We start from the raw sequence: 23888 nt of genomic DNA, 5'->3' as shown, positions 1-23888 counted from the left end.
CCCCAGCTCCTTGGGCCCTTCGCTGAGAATGGCCTTGGCTCTGTACAACACTGCCCAGCAGCACCTATAAACATTGGTGTGTTATCAACATTGTTTTTCTCCTAGAACCAAAACACAGCATCATACCAGACACTCCAAAGAAAACAACTCCATCTCAGCTGAAATTAAGACACACATCCATACGGTTCTTGAACGCCTCCAGGGACGGTGACTCCACCACCTCCCTGGGCAGCCTGTGCCAGTGCCTCACTGCTCCTTCTGAGCAGCTTTTCCTAATATCCAACCTGAATATAAATATTGCCAATTGCTTACTCTAAGCTAAGAATTAACAAGAACACAAAGGTCTGACCAGCTAAATCTAGATATTTGTGACTCTCCTGCCATATGTATGGCATATGTAATTTTGGTCCCTACAACACCAAATGCACTCGGTCATCATCGCATCTGTCGGCAATGACTTTATTCGCATTTCCCCCTCACAGCCCTTCTGTACACCCAAGTCTGTACCCTTAACAGAGAAGCAAGAGAAATGAATACATACATAAAGATTAACAAGCAAACACCACAAACTCAAGGTTTGGGGCTTGAGTGCCTTAGTGCGGTTTCTCTGCAGGGAAACGAAGGCGGCACCCGCTCGGTGCCCAGCACGCCAGCCCCGCGGGGGCGGGGAGGCCGGCCCGTAGCAACCGGGCGGTCTCCAGGTCAACAACGGGGCGGTGGCGGCGGCGGCCATGGTGCTGCTGGAGGCAGGTGAGGGCTGGGCCGGGCTGGGGGGAGCCGCGGCGCGAGGAGAAAGCTGTGGTGCCCCATGCCTGGAGGCGCTCAAGGCCAGGTTGGATGGGGCCCTGGGCAGCCTGAGCTGCAGGGGTTGGGGCTGGGGCTGGGGCTGGGTGGGCTGTGAGGTCCCTTCCAACCCAAACCATGCTGTGGTTCTATGACTGTATGGGCTCAGCAAGCACAGCCACGTCTGTGAAAAGCTTGCAGCACATGATGGGTGTGAGCTGTGCTTGGATGAACTCGTGCTCACCTTTTGAAAATAGCGTGTTTTGGTTGAGACTATGGGTTGGTGGTTTTCCTGGTTGTCATCATTTCTGAACTCACATGCTTTTCCCAGAGTTGAAGTAGGTTTGCTATTTTCCACTGAGGCCGCTCCGTGGCCTTTCCAGTGCTCCTTTTCATGCAGTGCCAGCACTTCACACACAGGTGGTGTTTAAGTGGCCGGGAAGCAGCACTGGGCATCAAAAGCACAGGAAAATCTGTTGCCACACCTCTGGGCATATGCAAAACAAGACGGCGTCTGGGATTTGTTCTCCACCTGAAGTGTGTGTCAGCAGTTACCATTAGCGGCACTGCTTCTGCACTGCATTAGGAACAGTGTGAGTCTTGCTGCTTGCTGCCAGCGCTGTCTGCCTCAGCTCCTCTGTAGCAAATGTTCCTTTTTGGTGAAGGAATGCCAAGTCCCTGCCACCCGAGTCTTCTTGTGCTAGCAGGCATCTGCTGAATGCTCGGGTGTTGGGATGCACTGTGGACTTCTGGCTTTTTAACATCCTCCCTGCTTTTCTCACTATTAATGTCTTTAAATACGAGGAGGAGAAAGCCTGGAATGGTTTATGTATTTCTGTATGGGTCTTTTAACCCATGTAAGAGGAATAAATATATCTGCAAGAGTAATAAATAGTATGTTCACTTCTACGAAAAAAAGAGGGAGGAGGCTATGCAGTCCTGTTATTATTTTACCCCATTTTTGCTTTTCCCATAGGAAGAACTGCTGCATGACAGTAGCTGGTCTATTGATGATTAATAAATATCCCTCATCCATTCATCTTATTTATTAAAACAAGAAGCAAAATGCAATGTCTGAAAGTGGCACACTCAGCAAATATATGCTACCTTTTCTATTCATATGTTGTCTTTCAGTCACAGTCAGGCCTTATACCACATACACGTGGTACACAAGCATAATTATTTTCCTTTGTGAATCATCTTGTGGTCTTACAGGCAAAGTTATGAATCTCTTCACAAAATTGCATCTCAGATACTGCCAGGTTTAGTCATAAATGGGATTTTAGAAAAGGTAAGGTATAATGCAAAGCAGTAATAGAATATAATACAACTGGCTGGCAGTAGGCCAGAACACCACACTCATTTTTGTAGCATATCTGCGTGGAAACTTCCGCAGTGGCTCTTTTTTAAATGATAACCTAGAGGGAGGGAATGGAAACCATATTACCAATATCCCACATTTCCATTTCAGAGTATGAGCGTGTCCCCGTCAAATCTGCCCTTGCTACATGGAAGGTAGCTTTTCTTTTTAATTCATACTATTATTTTCCTTGAGGAAAATCTTTACTTTAATCTTCTGCAGTTTATTATTGCCTGGGCTTGTGAGCAGCTGGTTCCAGTTCATATTGACCTGTTAAGGACAACATTTTAGATTACTATTTCTTTTCTAATAACAATTCCTCAGATTTTTAGGAAGAAAGCAAAGAGGAGCTATCAATCAAGAGATCCATCGTGACTGGCAACCCATTTAAGACACTTGCCTGGAGTGACTGTGAGTGTTTCAGAACTGCTTTTACACACATTGCATGTTTTCCTGAGTAACGTAGAGTTTCATTTGCTAAATTGTGGTGCACATGTTGCTAACTGTGTTGCTAGCATTCTCAAGCTGTGCCAGTCTTGCCCATGCTATGTATAGGGAGCTTTGATGGCCTTTTTTCTGAGGCAGAAACTGGGAACGACTGCACGAGTGACTATAAACAGTGCCTGACTGTATACAAAGCCTGAGCAGCTGCAAACCTTCACCTGTGTCTCTTTAGAGTTAACATCTGTCATTGGTGCTTCTGTACTGAGAGGAGGAGGAGGTCTGGTAACATGCCAGCGGCCTCTGCAGGCATGCCATCCCAGCACCCTGCTGGTAGCACTGCTGACTGGGAAGGAGCTGGTGCCAGCATGCCCCATGCAGAAGGCTCTCACTGAAGGATGATTTCTGAGAATACATTTTCATTTCCTCTATGAGTGATTAACTGAGGAACAAATCTGTCTAATGAACCTTTGTAACCAGGTCAGTTGTTGTAGTATTTGATCTCAGCAGTGAGTTCTCGATGGTACTCTGTACCAGACTGAGGGTTATTTTTAGTCATTAAGGATAGAAGTACCCTTCTTTATATTTTGGAGCCGTTTGATCCACACAGTATATCTACATTTCATCTGGTTTACGGTAAATGGGAGGTGGAGGGCTTGGATACTCCAGATAACGTTGATGCTGGGGAAAATGGCCAGAAACATCGAATGTCCACAGAAAATAAACTTTGATACAGCAAGGATATTTAATTGACAAGAGCTGGCTTAGCTTGTACAGAGTATTTTGGGAATGAACAGGAAATACCAAAGTCCTCCTGGAGCCTCTGTGCTGAGGAACAAGAGAACTACTGTTGTCATCACTTCCATTTTTGCCCTAGCCACTCTAGGCTCTGATCTGCCTCTGCTCCCATTTTCAAGTGGAGATATCCCAGCCAACTGTGAATCAGTGCCGAGATACGTTCATTGTTCTGCAGAACTTAATATGAAAATGGACTTTCATGTCCAGCGGCTCCTGTGCATGCACATGACCCATCACAGCCTGGAGCAGATGCTGCCAGTGCCATTGTTTGCAGTTGTGATAAATGATGTGAGATGAGGGAGTTTCAGCAGCCTCACAATGAAGTCAGGATCTGCTGCTAGCAGTGCCATTGCTTATGATAGATGTTGAACGTATCATTGTTAAGTGATCCTTGTTTATTGCATAATGCTTCTAATGTGTATGTCGTGATTCTCTGACAATCTTTAGATACCTCCTACAAACTCTCATTCCTGAGTCTTAGGAGAGATGTCTTAGGAGTTGGAAGAAATGCCATTTGGCAAACTGGGCTTAGCTTTGTTTGGGTTTGGACATCCAAGAGGTATTTTCTTTAATAAACTCAAGGTGAATACATATGGAGGGAAAAAAAAAAAAAGAGACATAGCATTAGGTATATGTGTAGAACTGAGAGCATCCTTCCAGATTAAGACTGCTGCCCAGTATAACAAAAGAAAACAAGAAGAGATATATGTGCCTACAGAGTACTGTGGTATATGGTAAAGAAAGCAAAGAATTGAAGCGAATCTTTTTTTTTGAAGTGTAAGTGTTGTTATCCCTCCATTTCTCTTTACAACAGATGCCTTTGATTCAAAGTACAGACAAGACCATGAGAACTTAAGTTTCCATGAGGACCACAAAAAGAAATCAGAAGAAAAGGAAGGGAGTCTGATAGTCGGTCAGTGGGACATGGATGTACAGCCCCTCATTTCGTCTTCCAAATGGCTTCAACTTCATGGGCTAAAGAGAAACAAATTGACCTTGTCCCAGATTTTGTCACAAATTGGATTCCAGCACAGGAAAGGTATTACACAAACCAGTAATCAATTAAAATAGAATCGTCTGTAGTGTATTGCTCATTTTGTGCCCTTGTGTCCACTGGGGAGGTACTCATATCATCTCTCATCTTATGACAGTGGCAGAAAGAGAAGCTGTATCCCTTTTTTCTGGTGTTGCCATTTCATTGAACTGTGGAACTCTGCCTCCTTTTGATCTGAGGACTCAGTACCCAAAAAGGGCTTTTCTTACTGAATTGTGTTGCTGCTTTCTTTACTTCAGGCTCCAGTTCAAGTCCTCCATAGTTAAGGTACAGCTGGGAAATAATGTGCAGTGCTGAGGCTGTTAGTCTTTTGCCTGTAAATAATACCCCATGAGACTCTGCCCGTTTTTAGATGGCAGATGTAATATACACAGTGCCATGATCTGAAATCTACTAATCATCTGGGCTAGCCAACTTGTTCAGGAATATTATTTCCAGGAAACCAGCTTCAAGAAAGCAGTTAAATTTGATTAGAATACAGGCTGCTTTTTGTGCAAAATCAGGCTATAGAAAAATGTTCCTTTGCAGTTATCTGACAGCTGGAAGGGAAGAGTTTGCTAATAATTATTAATCACTGCCATAATAGTGCTTTGCAAGGCATGGTAAAATATTCTTTTCTTTGAAGAGCTTACCGCCTGAGAAGTAGGAGTTGTAATGTATTGCAATTGTTCTAGGTTGCATAATTTAAGATTTCAGCTGGCTTGTGGCCATGGGACATTCAAAGACTAACAGTGCAGGTCCTGGAATCCTGTGTGCTGTAGATGAAGAGGAAGCTGCTGAGCTGGGTTAATGTTGTTACGGTGTAATTTTAGGAGCAGAACGTACTAACTTAGCAGGGCAGCATGATGTACAGAATAGTTGCTTTGTGACGTTAAATATTCCCACCCCTAATGTTTTCCTATCAGTGGAACTACTGTAGAATATTTCTAGCTACTGAAACAGCGGAGTGCGGCCTTTTCCTTAGTTGCACCCTCTTCTGCACCCGTTTAGTTGTGTAATAGAACTGCATTATCTGTCCCTGTTTTTGTATTTTGTTTGATGAACAAATATTTGCAAGTCCTGTTGTGAGGTAAGTGGATAATACAGAAGTTTAATTGCCTAAACCTTTCATTTATTAAAGTCACATGGATTATTTTTTGCCTGTAAATAATTCAGTGTGTTTTTCCCCCACTTCTGACTAAACTGGTAGGGAGAGGCAAGAACAGGGCAGCTTTAGGAGGAGAAAGTGAGCCAGAAGGCAAAAGCAACCGCAGCCCAGGCAGGGCTGACCAGGATGCAGTCCTGCAGCATGTGAGCACAGCAGGCAGAGCAGGGTGCTGGTAACAGCGTCCAGTGACACTCCCAAACAATGTGAGGTGGTGAACCAGCTCTAAGGTCGAGGCAGGGAGTGCAGCTGGGAACAGGAGATGGAGCCAGAGACAAGCCTGGAGACAAGGCGATAGTAACAGGGCTGAGAAATCTAGCCAGGAGTCCTGTGCCACCAGGACTTGAAGCAGGCACACCTTGCCAAACAAGCAAAGACTGGGTGCCCAGGCCTGAGCACCCTGTGGGTGGGTGGAAGCCCCAGGTGAGGCTGATCAGGGTAACCGAGGACTGTTGGTGCCCTCAGGACCCCAACATAAACGTAGCCAGAAAAAAATCAAAATTCAATGCCACAAGAATTTCTCTTGAATTTCTTAATGTCCAGACATCAATATGGATGCATGTGCCTCATAAATGGATACTATGCATGTCAATCTGAAGAATACCTGAAGGACACGTGTACTTTACAGTGCTTATTACTAAGGGAGAAGCTCCTTCTCATTCAAAGCCTGATATACCTAAGGAATCCTTCTCATTCCTCTAAAAAGGTTTACCTGAATTTTGATTTTACAGTTCTGTAAAAAGATATTTTGCCATACTCTAAGCAAAGTACACAATAACAAGAATTAATCTCCTTTGTGTTGCGTGTGCTTTAGAAAAACACAACATCGTGAAAGTAATCCTGATGACTAACAGCTTGTTCTTTTGTAACCTTTACTGTAGATTATGTGACCACTTTGGGGAAACTTGTGGCTTCTCGATATGCAGATGGTCTGTTTCCTCAATACACGAGAGCACAAGATGGCAGCGTGTATAATGTAAGTGGAACTGACTTGTGGTAACTTCCCCATGCACTTAGAACTTCTTGTCGCTGTAAGTAGACTGATATGACTATAATGTCTCCCTATGACACGAAATGCATACATACGTTTGTTGTGTGAGAACTTTATCTTTTGATCTTTTTTTTTCCTGTTTTCTCAAATATTAGTGATAATCAGCAGTAGAGAAGCTAGATATCTTTTTGTGTTTTTCCTTGTGGAGTCTCACACTCTTGTCTTGGTGCAGCACTGCAGTAAATCTTTCCGTAGAAGAAGGTTGCAGTTTCTAAGCAACATTTACTCTGTTTTGAAAGAAAGAACACTTCAAAAGAAGATGCTCAGCTGAGTTAAAAAAAAAAAAAAGTACTTGTAGTCGATAAAACAAATGGGGATGCTGAAACTAGACAACATAATGTGCTGTCATTGCCAATGCAAAATGCTTCTTTGCTCAGTGCCAGTGGGTCACAAAAGGCTCAGCCCCGTCTATAGAGAGCTAGCTGGATCTCTGCCCAGGCTCATGTTCTAAGGAATGTCTTGGTAACAGCTGCTGGCTGTCCCATTGTTGAGAGAATGGATCTGACTGAGGAGACACTCATGTGAGCTAGAAGGGGAGAGAGTTAATTCATAAAGGATTTTACAAAAACAAATGACTTGTCATTTTTTTCTGGTAACTTGAATCATTTCTGAGGCACAAGGCATAAAAATGGGAAAAGAACCATTTCAAGGAACCTTGTTAACTTATTCCCTCTTTTTTTCTTTTTTCCATTAATTCTGTATGAAATATCTACATTATGTCTTTTAATCATAGGGCATGTTTGGAGCGGGGGAAAAGACATCTGTGGTAGTCTTAAAGTAGCAGTGCCACTATATAAGATCTGGTGAGACCTCATTTAGAATATGGTGCATGATATTATGTACAGTTACCACACAGTAAGAAGTAGCAGTTCCAACTGGAGTAGGTACCTGGAAGATCTAGCAGGGTGATCGGCAAGGGAGTGCTAATCTTGAAAGAGGTCTTGGTTGATGTTGACATATTTAGGTAAGACCAAAGAAGGCTGAAAAATGGTAGTCTCACTGCCATAAAATGCCTCCAGAAAGGCAGATTGCAGGCACAGAGAAGAGCTATTATTTTCTATGCTAAAAGTCATGCTAGTCCAAGAATAAATGGATGTGAACTGCCATGAATAAATGTAGAGCGGACAGCCAGAAGTTTTCCAGCCCCTCAGAGAAATGGGAATCTGGACGGGCCAACTAGAAACAAAAGGGTGGGGCAAGGAAAGTGCTTTATTTTAAGATGGAATTTGATCAGTGTAGTGCAGTGAGCTGTTTGTGTGAGTCTGGCAGTGACAGGAGGAAACTGGACTTTCTGAGCGTTCCTTCTCAGGCCTCCCTTTCTCTGCAGACAGCTTGCTGTGTGTCTCGGAGGCACTTTACAGGGCCCTAGCTAACATTAAGGAACAGAGGAAAATACATAGGAGAGGAAGAGGTTTGCAGACTGATTTCTCACTGAGAAATATTATTGTTTGCAAACATTTGTATCCCCAAGGAACTAGCCCTGGAAATTCAGTTGGAGGTAGAAGGTGGTAGGTGAATTAGCTTGGATGGGTCAGAGATATTGGGGGTATATCTTTACTGGAACCTGCAGTGAGGTTTTAAGATACAGATCATTTTGCACAGTGAACGTTCATAGATACATACACAGAGAGGGTCTCCTGGTTTTTTTTTTGCGCTGAATCGACGTTTTTCTTAATTTACTTTTATGGCATGAGAAGTTTTAGTTGTCGACTGCATTTGCCTAAGCCCCTTCCCTTAAATAGTTAAGCTGTAATGTTGGGCATTGTTAGTGAAATAATAGCACAAATAGGAAGCCTTTTACATTTCCTTTCAAATGCTAAAGACAAGGTGGAGATTGAAGTGCCCCAGCACCAAACTGTTCACTCGCTTGTATGGCTGAGCAGCGTTTTAAGAGCCAGTCAAAATTCTGGTCTAAGAAGGTACAAAGTGTCTGTGTTCCTGTTTGTTCATCCATCTGTTCTGCAGCCCTTTCTCCATCCTCGCCCCTGTTCAGCTCACTCTAATTGCTCCAGTCTTGAGAAAGACAAGTCAGACAACCCACTGGCAGTGTCCCATGCTTGTATAAAAAGATTATGAAAGGCAATTAGGACGAAATGCTGCGTCTTTTCTGTTATAGCTTAGATACGTTTGTCAAGTATTTGCTTCTGAAATAGTGGGAGAAAAATGGGTTGTTTTCACTGCTACCTTGGCTGGCATATCTGGCACTTGCGAACCAGTTACTGCAGCTGTGCTAAGCTTGGGGCTTCATTTGTGTTGTTTTAACGTTCAGTTCCTCTCTCTCCCTTATTTAAATAAAGCTGACAGCCAAAAAAGAACTGATTCTTCATTTTGTGGAATGTCTAATGGGAGCTATTGAGCTATATCAGCAACGAATGGAATGGTTAACCAGTGAAAGCCGGCTGATATTTGGAGTGATTCAAGAACGGCGTGTTGTCATTGTTTTGGATTTTGGCACTGCAGCTCCAACCGAATTTGATCTGTGCCGTGATGCACTTTCTATGGTTCTTGTGGAACAAGTGACACAAATTGCCAAATTTAACCTCATTCGGTAAGCAGAAAGGAGTCCATGTCTGCCTGTTGCTGGAGAATCAGAGTCTTATATCATTCAGATGTGTGTTTGGATAATGTGATTTGTGTCATGGCAATATGTATAGATTTTCCACCAAGTTTAACCCAGAGTAATGCTGAGTTTGCTGCTTCCATTTAACAGAAAACCATTGTTACCCTGAGGAGAGGATAAAGGCTAACAGAAACCAAATGTTGATACATGCCTTCCGCAAACATAGCAAATGTAGAGAACCAGAAAGATAAGGGATGCTTTGCAACAGCAGCAGTGCACTTTGATAATACATCTGAGTATTACAGAGTGAAACAGTGAGGTCCCATCTGACTGCCTAGATATTTTTGTGTCTTTAGGCAGTACAGTTTTCTGCCTCACAGCTGAATGTACACTACTCCCCCACGTACCATAGACGCTGGCATAGTCATTTGTATTTCTATAGATTTCCATGGTCACAGAAATAAGTCGTAGGACTAGGAAACAATACTAGATTTCCATAACAAAAGACAAATGCTTGTTCCTTAACATGAGTAAATGAATCTGGGTTTAGTTACAAGTAGAAAAATAGAAGCAGCTATTCAAATTTATGCATCTTTGCACAAATTCTCATTTTTATATAAGAGTTTGAACTCATAAGCTTGGGTTTGTATAGGTGAATGGAATTTTGTGACTATGAAAAAATGATGCACTAACTGGGCCATACAAATTTGGAACGGGTTCCAGAAAGATTACTTTCAACTACACTATGATTCTTAATGTTGTTTTATGCATGCTTTACCCTACAGATTTGATTCTCTTTCCCTATCTTAATTCTCTACCTTGTGATACACTCGATTTGAAAAATAGAAGATTATATCCTTAGCTTTTGAGAAGCACAAAAAACATTTTCTTTAAAGATGATGTGCAAAGCTAAGTCAAAATTGAGACACAATAAATGTGTTCACTGATTCTTCTGTTTGTTGCAGGAGGGAGACAAAGGACAATGTAGCTTACGAATTACTGCTTTAAAAGAATCTGAGAAAGCATACTTGTCTTTTAGATTTACAGGGAATTCTTCAGAATGATGCTCGATGGAATGTCACAGATCCTGGAACCGGTTATTTTACTGGAACCAGTTATTTTTTACATTTATCTTTTGTGTTTTTGTATGTACATACACAGGTATACATGCATATATGCTTTGCACCTCTATAATGCCAAAGACAAAGGCCTCTGACCAATTAAATACTGAAAAGCATTGCTTCACAAATCTTATTGTGCCCATCTTTGATGAGCAAATAAAGATCAACACTTTTTAAAAAAAGCACAGGTAGGTTAAAATGATCTGACACGAGGGCCATGCAGCAAGTCTTGGAAAGAGAAGCCAGATTTTTTTTTTTGTACACCTCTTTTAAAAAATGTGCTTTTATAATAAATATGTGATAAATAAGCAAAAGGACAAATATGAATTAGGAACTGCTTGTAGAGTACTGTAGCCTGATTGGATGTGCTTTCATCAGTTGCCTTAAAAAATTGCTATTTTTTGAAGAGTTTCATTTTACCACTACTTTTATTGCAAGTCTAGATTTAATGTATGTGGCTTATTGTTATTATTACTTAACAATCTAGAAGAATACTTACAGTAGAAGAGCTCCACTGTTTTGCTTTGTCAGCATTATTCTCACTACTTTTGATTTATAGTTAATGTCATTTGCAGGGCTGCTCAGGTTCTTATGAAGTGGCAAGAGAAATCTGCTCCTGTGTCTGAATATACTGTAAAATCTGCTGTTAAGTGGCTCTGGAAGCTGGACCACACAACAGCTGCCAGCAGTACCACCCCTGCTGGAGCCCTGGTGGAAGCCATGAGTGATGAGACGGTAAGCTCATACATCTTTTCAGAAGTCTCGAGTCAATCCAAGAGGGTTCAGCGCCAGATTGACTACTGTGATTTGCCTCGATGAAATTTGAAAAGATAAATATTAATGGGACGATTTGGAAGATTTTTCTGTTTTTTTTTTTTCCCCAATGGTCACATTTACTGTTGGCCTGCTTATGTAAATTTATTGTATTTTGATAGCAAAAACTTGTATTTTCTTTTTTGGAGTACACAGAAGAGTATACAGTCATTAAAGGAGAGAGTAAATACCCTGACTTGCACTTTCTTTGCCATATGTATTTTTCAGGGTTTCAAGTTCATGAAAATATTCCTAGTATCAACGTTACTGAAGACAAGGAAAGCATTTTTATTTTGGAATGTATCCAAACTGCTTTTGAAAAAAAAATATACTTAAATTCCAAAATATTAAGTACAGAGATTTCTTTATGCATTCGTTGACAGCAGGAGTCTTGAAATATTTTTTCATAAGCCAAGCTATAGCTATAATTTATTTCAGGGCTAAAAGACAAAGCATATGCAGCTATTGTTACAACTGAATTCTGACTATTTTTCGAAGTACCATATTATATTATTCGTTTATAGCAGAAGTCACAAAACATAAAAGATATGTGCCATCATTTGAGCTAGTCAGTTAAAAATTGTACTGTTAAAGAAAGATACTATGAAATTGGCTTCCAATATCAATTCAGTTTCTGGCAACCAGATTTAAGGGAGAATTGTGTGGGTTAGAATCATTAGTTTCTGCTGCCATTTTAGTCCATGTGTGTGCACAGATCCAGTCCTAACTTCCTCGAAAATTTCATTTTGAGACCCAGTTTGAAAGAGAAGGTAGATTTGGCTTGAGTTTCCTTTTTGTTCCCTGTGCAGATGAATTCTCAACTGGATGAACCTTGATGTTTTGGAAATGATATTAGAAAGGAACTGGGTGAGGAGCAATTTGTGCAACAGTGACATTTTTATGACCGCTTTTTAAAATGTCCCCTTCATAAATTATGCTAACACTTTCAATTTGCAGTGTATTACACATTTTCTGGTGAGAAACAAAAAGGTGATGTTTGGATTTCGGTACTGTCTGGATGAAGAAAAGGCTTATTGGACCTGAGTCTGCATACAGATAAACAGAAATTTAAATTCATCCAACAGTGAGACGTCTATTATTTTTTCTAGACATTGGTGGGCTAATGGGTAATCTGGGGGAGCCTGTTTTGGCAGGTGATCCATGTAAGACAGCCTTTAATTGCTCCTAAATACAGTCATTATCATTTATAACTGACAGTTCAGTCTGAATGCAGGCTGTGCTGCTGGCTGGAGGAGACCCCTTTCAGTCCTAGGCAAGACCTGCGTACTCACTGAACAGTCATAAATGACTCATTTCTCAGAACTGCTTCCGTCAACAGAAATTGCTCCAAAACAATAGCTCCTTTTTCCCTAGACTTGGCTCTTCCTGTCATTCCATTAGGTTGAGTTTTTCTTCTATGTGCGGCGAGTCCCTAGATTTCCTTTTCTCATGACCTGTCAGTGCCAGGCTCAAGATCACTGTGCTGTAAGGCTGCAATCCTTAGGGCTCTACTTGCTGCAGGTGCATCCATGGTCTCTTAACTTGCAGTTCTACGCAGATGCCAGTCTGCAAAGTGTGGATCACACCTCCTAATGTATCTCCCCTCCCAGGCAAAGACTGTGAGGAGCACTCTGTTGTGTTCTCCTTCCTCTTCCTCTATGAGGTTCATTTGCTTGTACAAGTTGCTGCATAAATTATTGTTCTCAAAATATGAAAGTATAAATTGAAAGGTTTGAACCTTTCCCCACTATTCTGTAAGGAACATTTCCTTCATGGTATGCTATTGCTGGGTTTATGGTTAAGTGGAGTGAATTGTCCATGGTTAGCAATTTTGTTTATTTACTTAAGGAGCTGGTTCTGCATCAGCTATTCCCAAGGAACTTCAGCACTTTAGAAGTTGCAGAAACAGGCACTTGAAGGAAGTGTGAAAATTAATACCCTTATTAAATATCAAGTTTATGAATTATTGGCAGTCTTAGGAGGGAGGGGGAGAAGATGTGAATCTGAAGGAACTGAAAGAAAAGTGGTTGTGCAATCTGCGCATGTCTGGAGCCTGTTCAGCAAAAGGAATTTCCAGGACTAGGGTGTTGTCCAAGGACTGGGTCTCAGCTGGGAGAGCTGCATGCATGCTCTGACAACTATTTAGCTGGATGAAACACAGAGGGAACCTTCCAGAACTGAACCAAAGCACAGATGTGTGCAAGTCTTGATTTATTTTGATGCTGCGCACCTATTTGTAAAGCTGATAGTTATGGTGTTAACTTTGCACTTTAATGAAAGATGTCCATTCTTTTCTTTAACCTTAGCATTTGTCTATCAGTTATGTCAGGATACCTGGGTGACAGCTGAACTGCTTGCTCCCAAGCATGCATGGTCCATAAGTATGGGCCCTGACTCCCACATGGGATGCCCAGCCCCCTGTACGAGATGCTGTGTTAATTTGCCTGTCTAGCCCAGAGTGAGGTTGCTGCTTAGAGGAGATGTCTTCCTGTGCTGACCAGTAGCCAGAATATTCCTTACCATACCTGAATGTAGTTTTTCTGTTAAACAGCTATTTATCTGTATTTATCAATGGTTATGTACTTTGGGTATGCCGTGGGGTTGATTCGCTATTCTTACTGTCTTGAACATCATCATGGGATAAGTGCTGGTTACTTTCATTGTTACTGTTGGTGAAAATTCAAGGAGCATATTTACTAGTTATTCGTTTTGCATGATTATGTGCAGACAGTATCAAATTTGTCATAATATAATACATAAGCAATAAGTAAAGGACATTTCTTTGACTCTGTCTTCTTGCAATAATGTTTTCATAACATAAATGTATGTGTTCATAACAAACCTGCCAAGTTCCCTCTGCCTCAGAAGCATAAAAAATATGAACTATCTGTAAATACCTGTGGTAGCATTCAAAAAACAAGTTGCCAATAAAAGTATGCCTGGTATTAATGTTCATATTGCTTTTCAGCCCTGGCAAGGCACCAACGTAGTGCCTCTCCTCCCCCAAGTGGAATGCGGCACAGAGCCTTTTCTTGGCTAATAACGAAGTTGTCGTCCTTTGCACCTCTCTCTGGTTTCAGTTAACTTCTGTGGGAAGGGGCTTGTACTGGGCAGAATCAGACATGTGGGCTGTGGCTCAGGCTCTCTTCTCACTTTAGGAATTTTGTGTGGACTTCATGTGAATTGCTAGCATCAATGAGAAGGAAAACTGAAAATCTGCAAATTTGATAACCCAAGCAACGTATTGATTCTACCAAATTTTCATACTGGTGCTCAGCACAGCACAGGGCTTGAATGGATACCGAGTATCTATTTAAAACAGTCTTCCCAATTCCTTTTTTGTTTGTTTGTTTGTTTTTGTTTTATGACAGATTGAAGCTGTTTATTACTTTGCAGTGGGTGATATTCCAGCAGAGACAAAGCAGCTACTCCTAGAGAAGGTTTCTGATGGCCCCTGTCCAGTCAACACTATATCTTTTAATGCCAGGGAAGATGAAACTGTTATTTTTCTGAAAGAGCTGAGCCACTTGGCCTCTGGCAGGTAGGACAAAGAAGAAGCAGTTTAAGATTTCAGCACTTGTGAAGCGTTTTGCTGCTAGGAATGCTATCTGAAGATACCTGAATATTATCCCTGTTTTTCTCATGAGGAAAATGAGACAAACCAGTTCAGTAAGTGGTCTGGATAAACAAAGGAAATAATCTAAGAGCTATAACTAAAATACAGAGCCTACTCAAACAGACCTTCTCTCCCCACAAATGTGCTCACTGGCTTGAAGAAAGGCCGTTCCTTAGTTATATCCTAAATCATCTGTCATCTGCTCCTCTTTGAAAGTCTGAAAATTGTTTAGGAGGAAGAGTGACAACGTAAACAAGTTTTCATCGTGTTGCTCTGTACTTTGGTAATATCCATAGGCACCAGCATAGGATGTAGAGGGTTTTTTTGATCAAGTGTCGTGCAGACGTGTACTTGAAAGGTAATGCCTGTCCTAAATAGGCAGTGCCTGGATCAACAGGAAGTTGAAGTGATGTTATCCATTAGGCCTGGTTGTGTGAAACTGCAGTTCTGCACCCTGCTTTTCAGTGTGGCTGGTGGAAATCGATATATTCCATATGGTTGTTGGCTACTTTATCCTGGGAACCAGCTGTGTGGTGAGAGTCAGCCTTCAGTAGGAAGGGATTCTGATATCAAAATAAGGAAAACAAATGAGAAAACAAGAAGAGCCACAATACCTAACTCTGGCTGAACAGCAAGAGGCCAGTAGGAACTGATAGGTGTTTTTTTGCTTAACAGAAGTCACTATACAGTTACAGAGCTGTGAAATGCCTGCTGTAGTTTTCTGCTTCACTGTTGTTTGTGAAGAGTGGGCAGGTCTCCCACAGTGGAAATCTCCCACATGACAGCAGAGCAATTGGTAAGATGGCAGCTGCTTAGCTCTTTTATAGCCATCTGTGTTTAGAAGTAGCTTTTAAGAGGTGGAGTGTCTGCCAAAAGCCAAGACTGTGGGAGAGTGTTATGTTCATTCTGATATGTGTCTAAATGAACTGTGGTACCTTCATGATACCACATACATTATTGGTCACCATCCTTCATATTCTTTTGGCAGTGTTTTTCCCTCCTTTATAAGAGGAAAGTGAGTGTTTCTTGCATGGTAGAGAAAGAGGCAAGAAGAGTTGTGACAAGGAGCTGGGAGGAATCGTTTTGCCTAATATGATTCCCATTATCTTCACTGTTTTTTTCACTAGTAATCGTATAGCTTTGGTGCAGAGGCCACGAATATCTTGCTGGTGGATATTTGCCCAATAACTGTCTGTAAGGTTGTCAGCTTCTTCAGGGGAATAGTTGAGTTCATGGGTTTTTCTTGATTTAAGCCTGATTCTGATGTAGTTCTGCTTTAGAAAGGCATCTTTTTCCTCCTCTGGGAGCTTGTCTGTTTTGAGAATGTGGGTAAATGAAGTCTGCTTGACTTCCTGATTGTATGCCGATAGTGAAATAAATGTTCCTGTTGGGCTTTGAACTGGAAGGATAATCTAATTAAAAGGTGTTAGTATCCTCTCAGATATCTCAAATGACATGCTTGCTCAGCTGTTAGGAGCATTAATTAAAAACAAATTTCCAGATGACTGAAAAGGAAAGTGCCTCAGAGTAAGTGATACCAAAATGAAAGTATGTTTTTCATGAAGAAACATCAGAAAATACATATATGTGTATAAAACTTTGATAACATTTGTAATACTGTTTGTAATACTAACATTTGATTATCTTGAATAGATAATTTGGAAATAATTCCGAAGTTGTATATTGCTAAGATCTTGCATATATGACATTCATATTTAAACTAGGAAAGTATTAACATGGTTTACAAACTGTTGAAAACCCATTTTTTATTACAGATTCCATGCTTTTGCTGAGAAGAATTATTATAGAGATGCTACTGGACCTGCACTAAAATGTGAAGAAGATGGGAAAGGTCTAATTGCCCAGAATTCCAGAAAAGTGAGAGGGAGAATGCCACTAGGTAGACAATTTTAAATCCAAATTGTATTTCTAAGTGAAATTTCAAGGTAGCAATGTAATGTAGGAATTTGCTTAGTGATAGATCAAAATAAATCTTCTGTAGGCATGGGTGGGGTGGGAACAAAGTTTGTAAAATGGAAATTCTGTGAGCGGGATGGAGATGGAAAGGAAAAGAGAGAAGTGAGGAGAATAGAGGATGTGCATGTGAGAATGAAAGAGAAGTGAAAAAAGGATTAGAAGCAAGAACATTTATTTCTGGGGGTAAAGATAAACACAGCAGTACTAATGTACTGTTGGTAGTGTAGAAAGTAATGGCAGAAAAAGAGATGAAAGAGATAAGAATGGCATCTAATACAACAGCCACATCAATAAAGACCTAGTTCATGGCTAATAACAAGGAATTAAACCCACATATGGTTGACTTCCTTCTCTCAAGCTTTGAATTTATCGTGAAGACAGGCAGAGAGCACAGTAAAAAGAACTAGAGAGAAGGAGCAAAGAGAGAGGAAAAAGATGAAAAAAAAGGAAGAAAGAGAAAGAAGCAGAATCTCCATTTTACTGAGTGAGTGGAGCTGGTCAAAAAGCTCTCAGCACAGTTCTTAGTCACAGTGCTACTTCCACCAGGAAAAGTCAGCCTTACTGTTCAGTGGGACTGGACCAGCTTGTGATGTGAAGCGAGTCTGTGTATGTCAAGTCTGATATCTTTATCAGCAGGCTTTTTCAGTTGAAAAATGTTTTTTTTAAATATCAGCAAGTGTAAGACCTCTTTTCTCTCATGGCTCACATCCCCATTATACTGAGGGGTATTAGTGTTGTTTTACTGTTAACCTCTTCTTCCTGCTAGGGAAGCTATGGCATAAGGTGAAGTTGGTGAGTCACCATTTTTAAGTCTTGGACTAACTGTCTCATATTTTCTGGGTTGTGGTCTGGTTCCTTGTGTACTAACCTGTCCTTCAGCATGACCATGGTTATTCAGTATGAAAGAAACATAATGGGGGAGCAGAGGGGGAGAAATAAGGGGGCAACAGAGTTTAGGAGCCAAAAGCAGAATGTACTTCAGAGCCCTTCCTCTCCCCTCATACTAATTCAGAGTGCCGTAATAATCTCCTTCAGTCTGCTCCAAGTGCTTCTTTGCCTGACCCCATTTGGGTGTGCAGGGGGAAGCTGGCTTCCTCTTCCCCCGGGCACCAGCCTGTTTCAATAGATGGGCCTAGAGCTCCTGTATGACTGGAATTACTTCCTCATCACTGTTTCTAAAGTTGAAAGCTGAATAGCTTTAATCGCTCAAAAGGGCAGTAATCTCCTTGAAGTGCATTGTCTGTTTTGTCTTATTGCTATTATGGAGTAGAATTTACACATTAAAAAGGAACACAATTAGCTTTCTGCATTTACTGGGTATTATAACCACACTTGTGACATCACTGGCAGCCAATCAGAGCCTTTCGGTCATATACAGAATCTAAAATCTTTTCAGAAAAGAAAATGTATAGGAGACATTATTCTGGCCCGTGCCTGATGTCTCACATTTCAGAGACTCCTTCAAGGGTGTAGAAGGCTATAATAATAAAAGTGTTGATTACTCACTAATGTGTTCTGAAACTGGTTCTTGGGTGTGTGGCATAAACTCTACAAGGAAATAAATAGAAAATGAACCAGAGATCTAATCTTCCAGATGTGATGTTTCTTGGAAAATAAGGGGAGGTGCAGGAATATTTTGATTCTGTTTCTTTTTGCACCACAAATGCAACAGCTGGAAACCGAAACTCATCATTACATTTTATGGACTGGAAAAAAACATTTTAAGGAAATCTGATAGTTTTCTGGGTATCCACTGAATAACATTGTTTTGCAAATACAGAATATCTTCATGCCTCACTCTTCTTCATCTACTTAAACAAAACAAGTCGGAAGTGAACTATTTAAAATTTCAGATAAGAGCTGAATTCTCCCCACTTTGCATCTTGAGCAGTCATTTAGAAAGGAAGCGTGAGAAACTGCCAAATGCAATATGTTTTTTTTAAACTCATTGAATGAATGCTTGAGATTAAATCAGGTGTAAGCCAGTAAATAATTAAGGTGCTTACAGTGGCAGACCCAGTCCTACTTAATGCAGAAGAAATACTCTTACCTAAAGACTAATTTGTACCAATGTGGTGATATCTCCTCATCCAGCACTGATTTTCCTATTGTCACTTCTGCCTACATTCTTTGTGTAGCTTTATCATCTGCAAAAAGCTGCAGAATTAAGCAGTGTTGTTTTGTAGTTAGAATTGTAAGTGGGAGATGAAATTTAAGTTTGAGCTTGAAGTCCTAGAGTACAAGAGAGATGTTGGAAGCTGTGGTGAAGAAGGTTCTCCTTGAGAAGGGCCACAGTTGTGTTATGGGCTTGGATTTAGAGGAGATAGGTGCTTAAGAGTTCTTGAAAAGCAGCGGCATTTTGAGCTAGAAATCCTGAAATGTATAATGGCTCCTGAAGTGCAAATAATATTACATCTCTGGGCAGTATTTCTCTGTGTGGTGGAGTAGATGAACTGTATGTGTAAAGAAAATGCCAGTGGACTGAAGTCAGGATTTGAGCTATGTGACATCTGAAGAGGGATATATTTTGGCATGGCCAAACTTTTGGAATAGTGTACTATTCTAGTCTGTGTAGACTAGTGTTCTTGATCAGTTTTGAGGTTTCAGAAAGCCAGGGTAATGATTGCATAGTAGCTGCTTTACCTATGAGCCGAAGTAAAGATTGTTGCCTCTGTGTTTTTCTCACTTGTGCTTTGTCCAGTCTTAGCAACCTAACCTTGGCCTAGCAACTCTCTTTGCTAATGTGTAAAGAGTGATGCAGATAGCTGCTCTGCAATACCACCCGGGATACAAAGTTCATTTGCTTTGTCCATTTGCGCAGGGGAAGAGGGGCAAGATGGGGACAGGGTGCCTGCTGCCTGACTCTGTGGGTGCTCAGGCAGCTGCCTTCCTGTACTCCTCTGGACCTGCAGGCTTCCTCCTCCAAGGGTGCATTTTGACAGTTGGTTCTTGGGAGAGCACTGCTGTCTTCTGCTGCCACGTAGAGGCTGAGGAAGGGACCAGCAGTGAAAAAATTGCTCTTCTTGCCTTGCAGGCAAACAAAGTTTGCAATATATCTTACTCCATTACATCTGGATTTTGCTTCCACAGCCTCAGTCAAATAATTAGAGAAATAAGAAATATTTCTGCTTTTCATGATTTGCATCTGTGTTGGTATTTCCTTCACATTTCAAAGACACTGTCAGTTTTGCAGGCTTCTTTTCGCATGGGCTTTTTTTTCTAAGCAGGTTTTGTACCTTGAATATGAAGTGCAGTGGGTTACAGTGACTCATCAAACTGGAAAAGTTTGTCTGCTGGGAGGTAGGTGTGGAAAAGCTTCTTGTTTTAATATCACCTGATGGTATTAAATAACAGGGAAATGGAAAGGAGGACGGTTCTGAGTTTCTGTGTACATGTGCAAGTGCCCATGCCTTTTCAGTTGGATGCACCGTTTTGCTTCAGCTCACAAATGTCAGCACAGTGCTCCCACCACTTGTCTCAGGCTCTCCTGCCACCTGTCCCCATCTTCTTCCTTGTTTCCATGGCCTCCATTATCTGCGGCAGGGCCTCCTTCAGCACAGCAGGCCATGCTTCACCTCAACAGCAATGGTGTGCACCAGCCCCACCCGTTGGCGCTCTGTGCAGGCCAGGGAAGGCAGAGGAGCATTAAGGCTGCTTCCCTTGTGCGTACCTGCTGGCTGCCCTGCCACCATCGCTGCTTCACGGCTTTTGAATCAGAACCTGGTGGCCGTTAAACCACCATCCAGCATGGCCGGGTGGTAGGCCCTTCCCCTCTGGGGATGACACGATGATTTAAGAGGCCTTTCATGCAGTGCGGGCATCTAAAGGTGTGCCAAGGGGCCTGGAACCTCTGGGGACTGCCCCTCCACAGTGGTGGCTTCTGGCTGCTTTTCAGTTGGTGGCCCCCAGAGTAGAACAACAATGAGCTGTGAGTGCAGGGAACATAAGCCAAAGACAGGTTTGTGCTTTCTTCTTTCAGGGACAGGCTGTGGGTTGAAGAGCACAGCTGGAGGATGTTGTGTGTGTTTGTGTGTTGGGTTTGGGGCTGTTTGAAAAGGCATGGCTTTTTCTTCTCGCTTCTCAGATGCAGAGGAAAAGGTGCAGGTAGAGATAGAAGCAAAGATGGAGGTGGAGGTGAGCCTCCCTTGTAGAGAAAATAGCTTTGCTTGCCACTGCTTGCAGCCTGCTCTTCCAGCTGGGCCCAGGAAAAGTTGTTGCCAGATAAAGGGTTTTCTAGGCAACTTGCTGTTTGCAATGTGCAGTTGTTGATGCCTGCATTTGTCCTGTACAATATGCTCCATTAAACATATTTGCTTCAAAAGTGCATGCAGTTTTACTTTACTGGCCATGGCATTAGTAAAGAATAAGATACTTTATGGTGTAATACAAATTTAATACACGTATCTTATCAGAGACAGTGTCAATGGTCGTGTAAGTTTGAGGAGTCCATAGCATGAACTTAAGAGGAAATGAAGAAACCCAATAAAATCACCAGTATTATTTTAAAGGTAGTTGAAAATTGCTTCCCTATTCCAATACTTTCAAACGTAATGTTAGAAACCTTCATAAAATTTTGGTTGAACTTGTAAATTAATGATAACAGACTTCAATTTTTTTTTTCCTGCCTTTATTTTTTTTCTTGGAATGGTCTGCTTTACTTATGGCTTCTGTGATGTAGGAAATGCTGATCTTTGTAACAGAAACAGGTTTTTTTGAAGTACAGGAAGGTCCCAGGAGATGGCAGTGTACAACAACACATTTCAAAATATTTCTTGGAAATTAAAAGCATTTCACAATTAAAATTGAGTTCTTATTTTGTAGAACATTCGTATTATTATTTCAGGGAAGTTTATCAAAGAACAAAATGAACAGGTTGTTTGTTTACTGGTAGCCTACTTTGGCACACAAGTTTGCATGTTCTATCTTTTATAGAGGGAACCACCACTGAATATTAACTGAACCACTAGATGCTATGATAAAGTTTGCCTTGTTCAGTATCTTCGTGTGCAATTCAGTAGTAGGCTATACTCTGCAATAGCTTGTAGTCTGCGTTTGTGGTTAGGATAGCTCATGATTCAGTTCCTTATATGTATATTTTTTACTGTAATACACGACACAGTTTCTTCTGTATAGTCCTAGATTGCAGTTTAAACTCAGACTCAACACATTTTTAGTAGTAAGTATGCTACTTGGGTGTAGATGGTGACTCAGTTTTAATAATTGTATTCTACTAAATAAATACATGTTTTAATCTTTTAATCAAGGGAAGCAAATCTACTAAGATTAAGAAAATCTTGTGTCAATTCCAGCTTTGTTGTTGTTTGTTTTTTTAGCATTTAATTATGGCTATCTGTTGAGATTTGTTAAGGTGAAAATCAACATATCTTACCAAAATTATATTACATACTCTTATGGGAAAAAGATATTAAATTTTAAAGGTATTTATATAATGTAGGAGATTGAAGGTGTTGAAAATGTCTTCTCTTTAAAGTTTCAGAGTTAGATCTGATATTTGGAGCTTGGTTTTGCAATGAAGTCCAGAGAAAAATGTGAATATCTTTGTGGAATTTTCTTATTATTATTTGAGAGTGTTAAAAAGGATTTCCTCCCAATGAGGAAACAGTCTGGGGCCAACTCTGTACGTTCATTCTAGCAGACTAAACACCTCTCATGTTCTGATACTAGCTTTGAACCCATTTTTGAACTCCATCTAAGAACAGCACTTGTCACTTCAGTGGGACCCTGCGAACAAGGTGGTGCAGTAATACTTGGATGACTTCATGATAATACAGGTGTTATAAAAAACAGAAATTGGTACAAAATTTCAAGTTCTGTCTTATTCCTTTTGCAGTAGCTGGTGTTCGTGAAGATGTCTTTTTGATCTGGAAAGAGTTGGAGGAAGCTAGGAGTACGCTAAGACAAGTTCAGAAAATTTTATCTGAATCTCATCAGCCTGACTCTGCAGATGGTATCATTTATGTTTCTTGTAACAGTTACCATTGTATTCACAATCAGTTTCTTTTATTTATGAATAGTTTTGATTACATGTTGATTTGAGGACAATTTCCTCTGAATGATCTATATGTAGGTTGTGCTTGTACTTGGCAACCAAATATGAAGTTGCTTAAAACCTTGCATTGTAAACCCCTGTTTACTACTGCTTAAAAATTGCTAAATTTTAACAGTAACAGCTAAAACATGCCATTTTAAATTCACCAGTGGCTACATTTAGAAGTTCTCTAGATTTCAAGGGATTGAAGCTCCTTTTTTTGTGTGCTTTCTCTCTCTGCCTGGGCTGGTAAGTCTTTGATTTTGTTCTTAACTGTGCTGGGGAAGTACCCTGTCATGATCTTCTGTGGGTAGCCTCTAGCTTGATAGCTAGTTTATTTTGCTGAAAGAAGTGTGATTTTGACTTCTCTTAGTCAAAGGTAGAGGACTGAAGCCAGTTCTGGATGAGTGCTCTGACAACTGTTGCACTGAGCAACATGGAGGAAAATCCACATCTGTTTGTTAAACTAATAGTTTCCACCATTATGTTTGGCCTGGGATACATTCCATTTGGATTTAACTTTACTGGGAACGAAAGCGTATCTGGTTTCCAAATCCCTGGGAGGGAGAAGCTACTCAGTCCTGATAGATGGGGGTGCTCTGAGCATGCTCTGGAGCAGAATGGTAACACTGCAACAGGACTAAAGGGAATAGCCTCAAGTTGTGCCAGGGGAGGTTCAGGTTGGATATTAAGAGACATTTCTTCTCTGAAGAAGTGATCAGGCACTAGAACAGGCTGTACAAGGAGGTGATTGAGTCACCATCACTGGAGGTGTTCAAGAAACATTTAGATGTTGTACTAAGGGACATGGTTTAGTGGGGAAATATCATTGATAGCTGGATGGTTGGACTGGATTATCTTGAAGGTCTTTTCCAACCTTGGTGATTCTATGATTCAGTGATTCACTGGCAAGTTTTTGATACTGAAAGTTTGGGAATTCATAAAGTCTAGAAAGCTTCAGTGCTGAATTGTAACTGAGTGGCTGGTTTGTCAGGATCAGAGTTGTGGGTGTCAGTGATTGTCATCTTCTGCATTAGCCCCTGGCTTTAGAATATTTACATGATGTCTGGTGCTATTTTTTAGTAAGTTGATGTAAGGTTCAGGCTGAATTATCACAGCTC

General features: G+C 41.0%; 1 protein-coding gene across 13 annotated transcripts in view; it reads left to right on the top strand.

The window, feature by feature from the left end:
- VWA3B (von Willebrand factor A domain containing 3B) overlaps window positions 665-23888 on the top strand; it is a 66900-nt gene continuing 43676 nt past the window's right edge. For 7 of the 13 annotated variants that reach the window (XR_002443375.1, XM_021412536.1, XM_021412527.1 and 4 more), the window contains exons 1-9: window positions 665-750; window positions 2468-2554; window positions 4197-4421; window positions 6462-6556; window positions 8929-9179; window positions 10888-11047; window positions 14497-14666; window positions 16517-16641; window positions 22570-22686. Coding sequence is in view for 12 of the 13 variants with exons in the window: in XM_021412536.1 (XP_021268211.1) it covers window positions 4307-4421; window positions 6462-6556; window positions 8929-9179; window positions 10888-11047; window positions 14497-14666; window positions 16517-16641; window positions 22570-22686 (1033 nt within the window). In the remaining variant the exon portion in view is untranslated. The other 6 variants (XM_021412519.1, XM_021412490.1, XM_021412499.1 and 3 more) reach the window with 6 other exon arrangements.

Source organism: Numida meleagris, chromosome 1 (assembly GCF_002078875.1).
Source record: "Numida meleagris isolate 19003 breed g44 Domestic line chromosome 1, NumMel1.0, whole genome shotgun sequence".
Classification (NCBI taxonomy): Eukaryota; Metazoa; Chordata; class Aves; order Galliformes; family Numididae; genus Numida; species Numida meleagris.
Note: the sequence above shows the minus strand (reverse complement) of the source record. Positions and strands in the feature narration are given on the sequence as shown.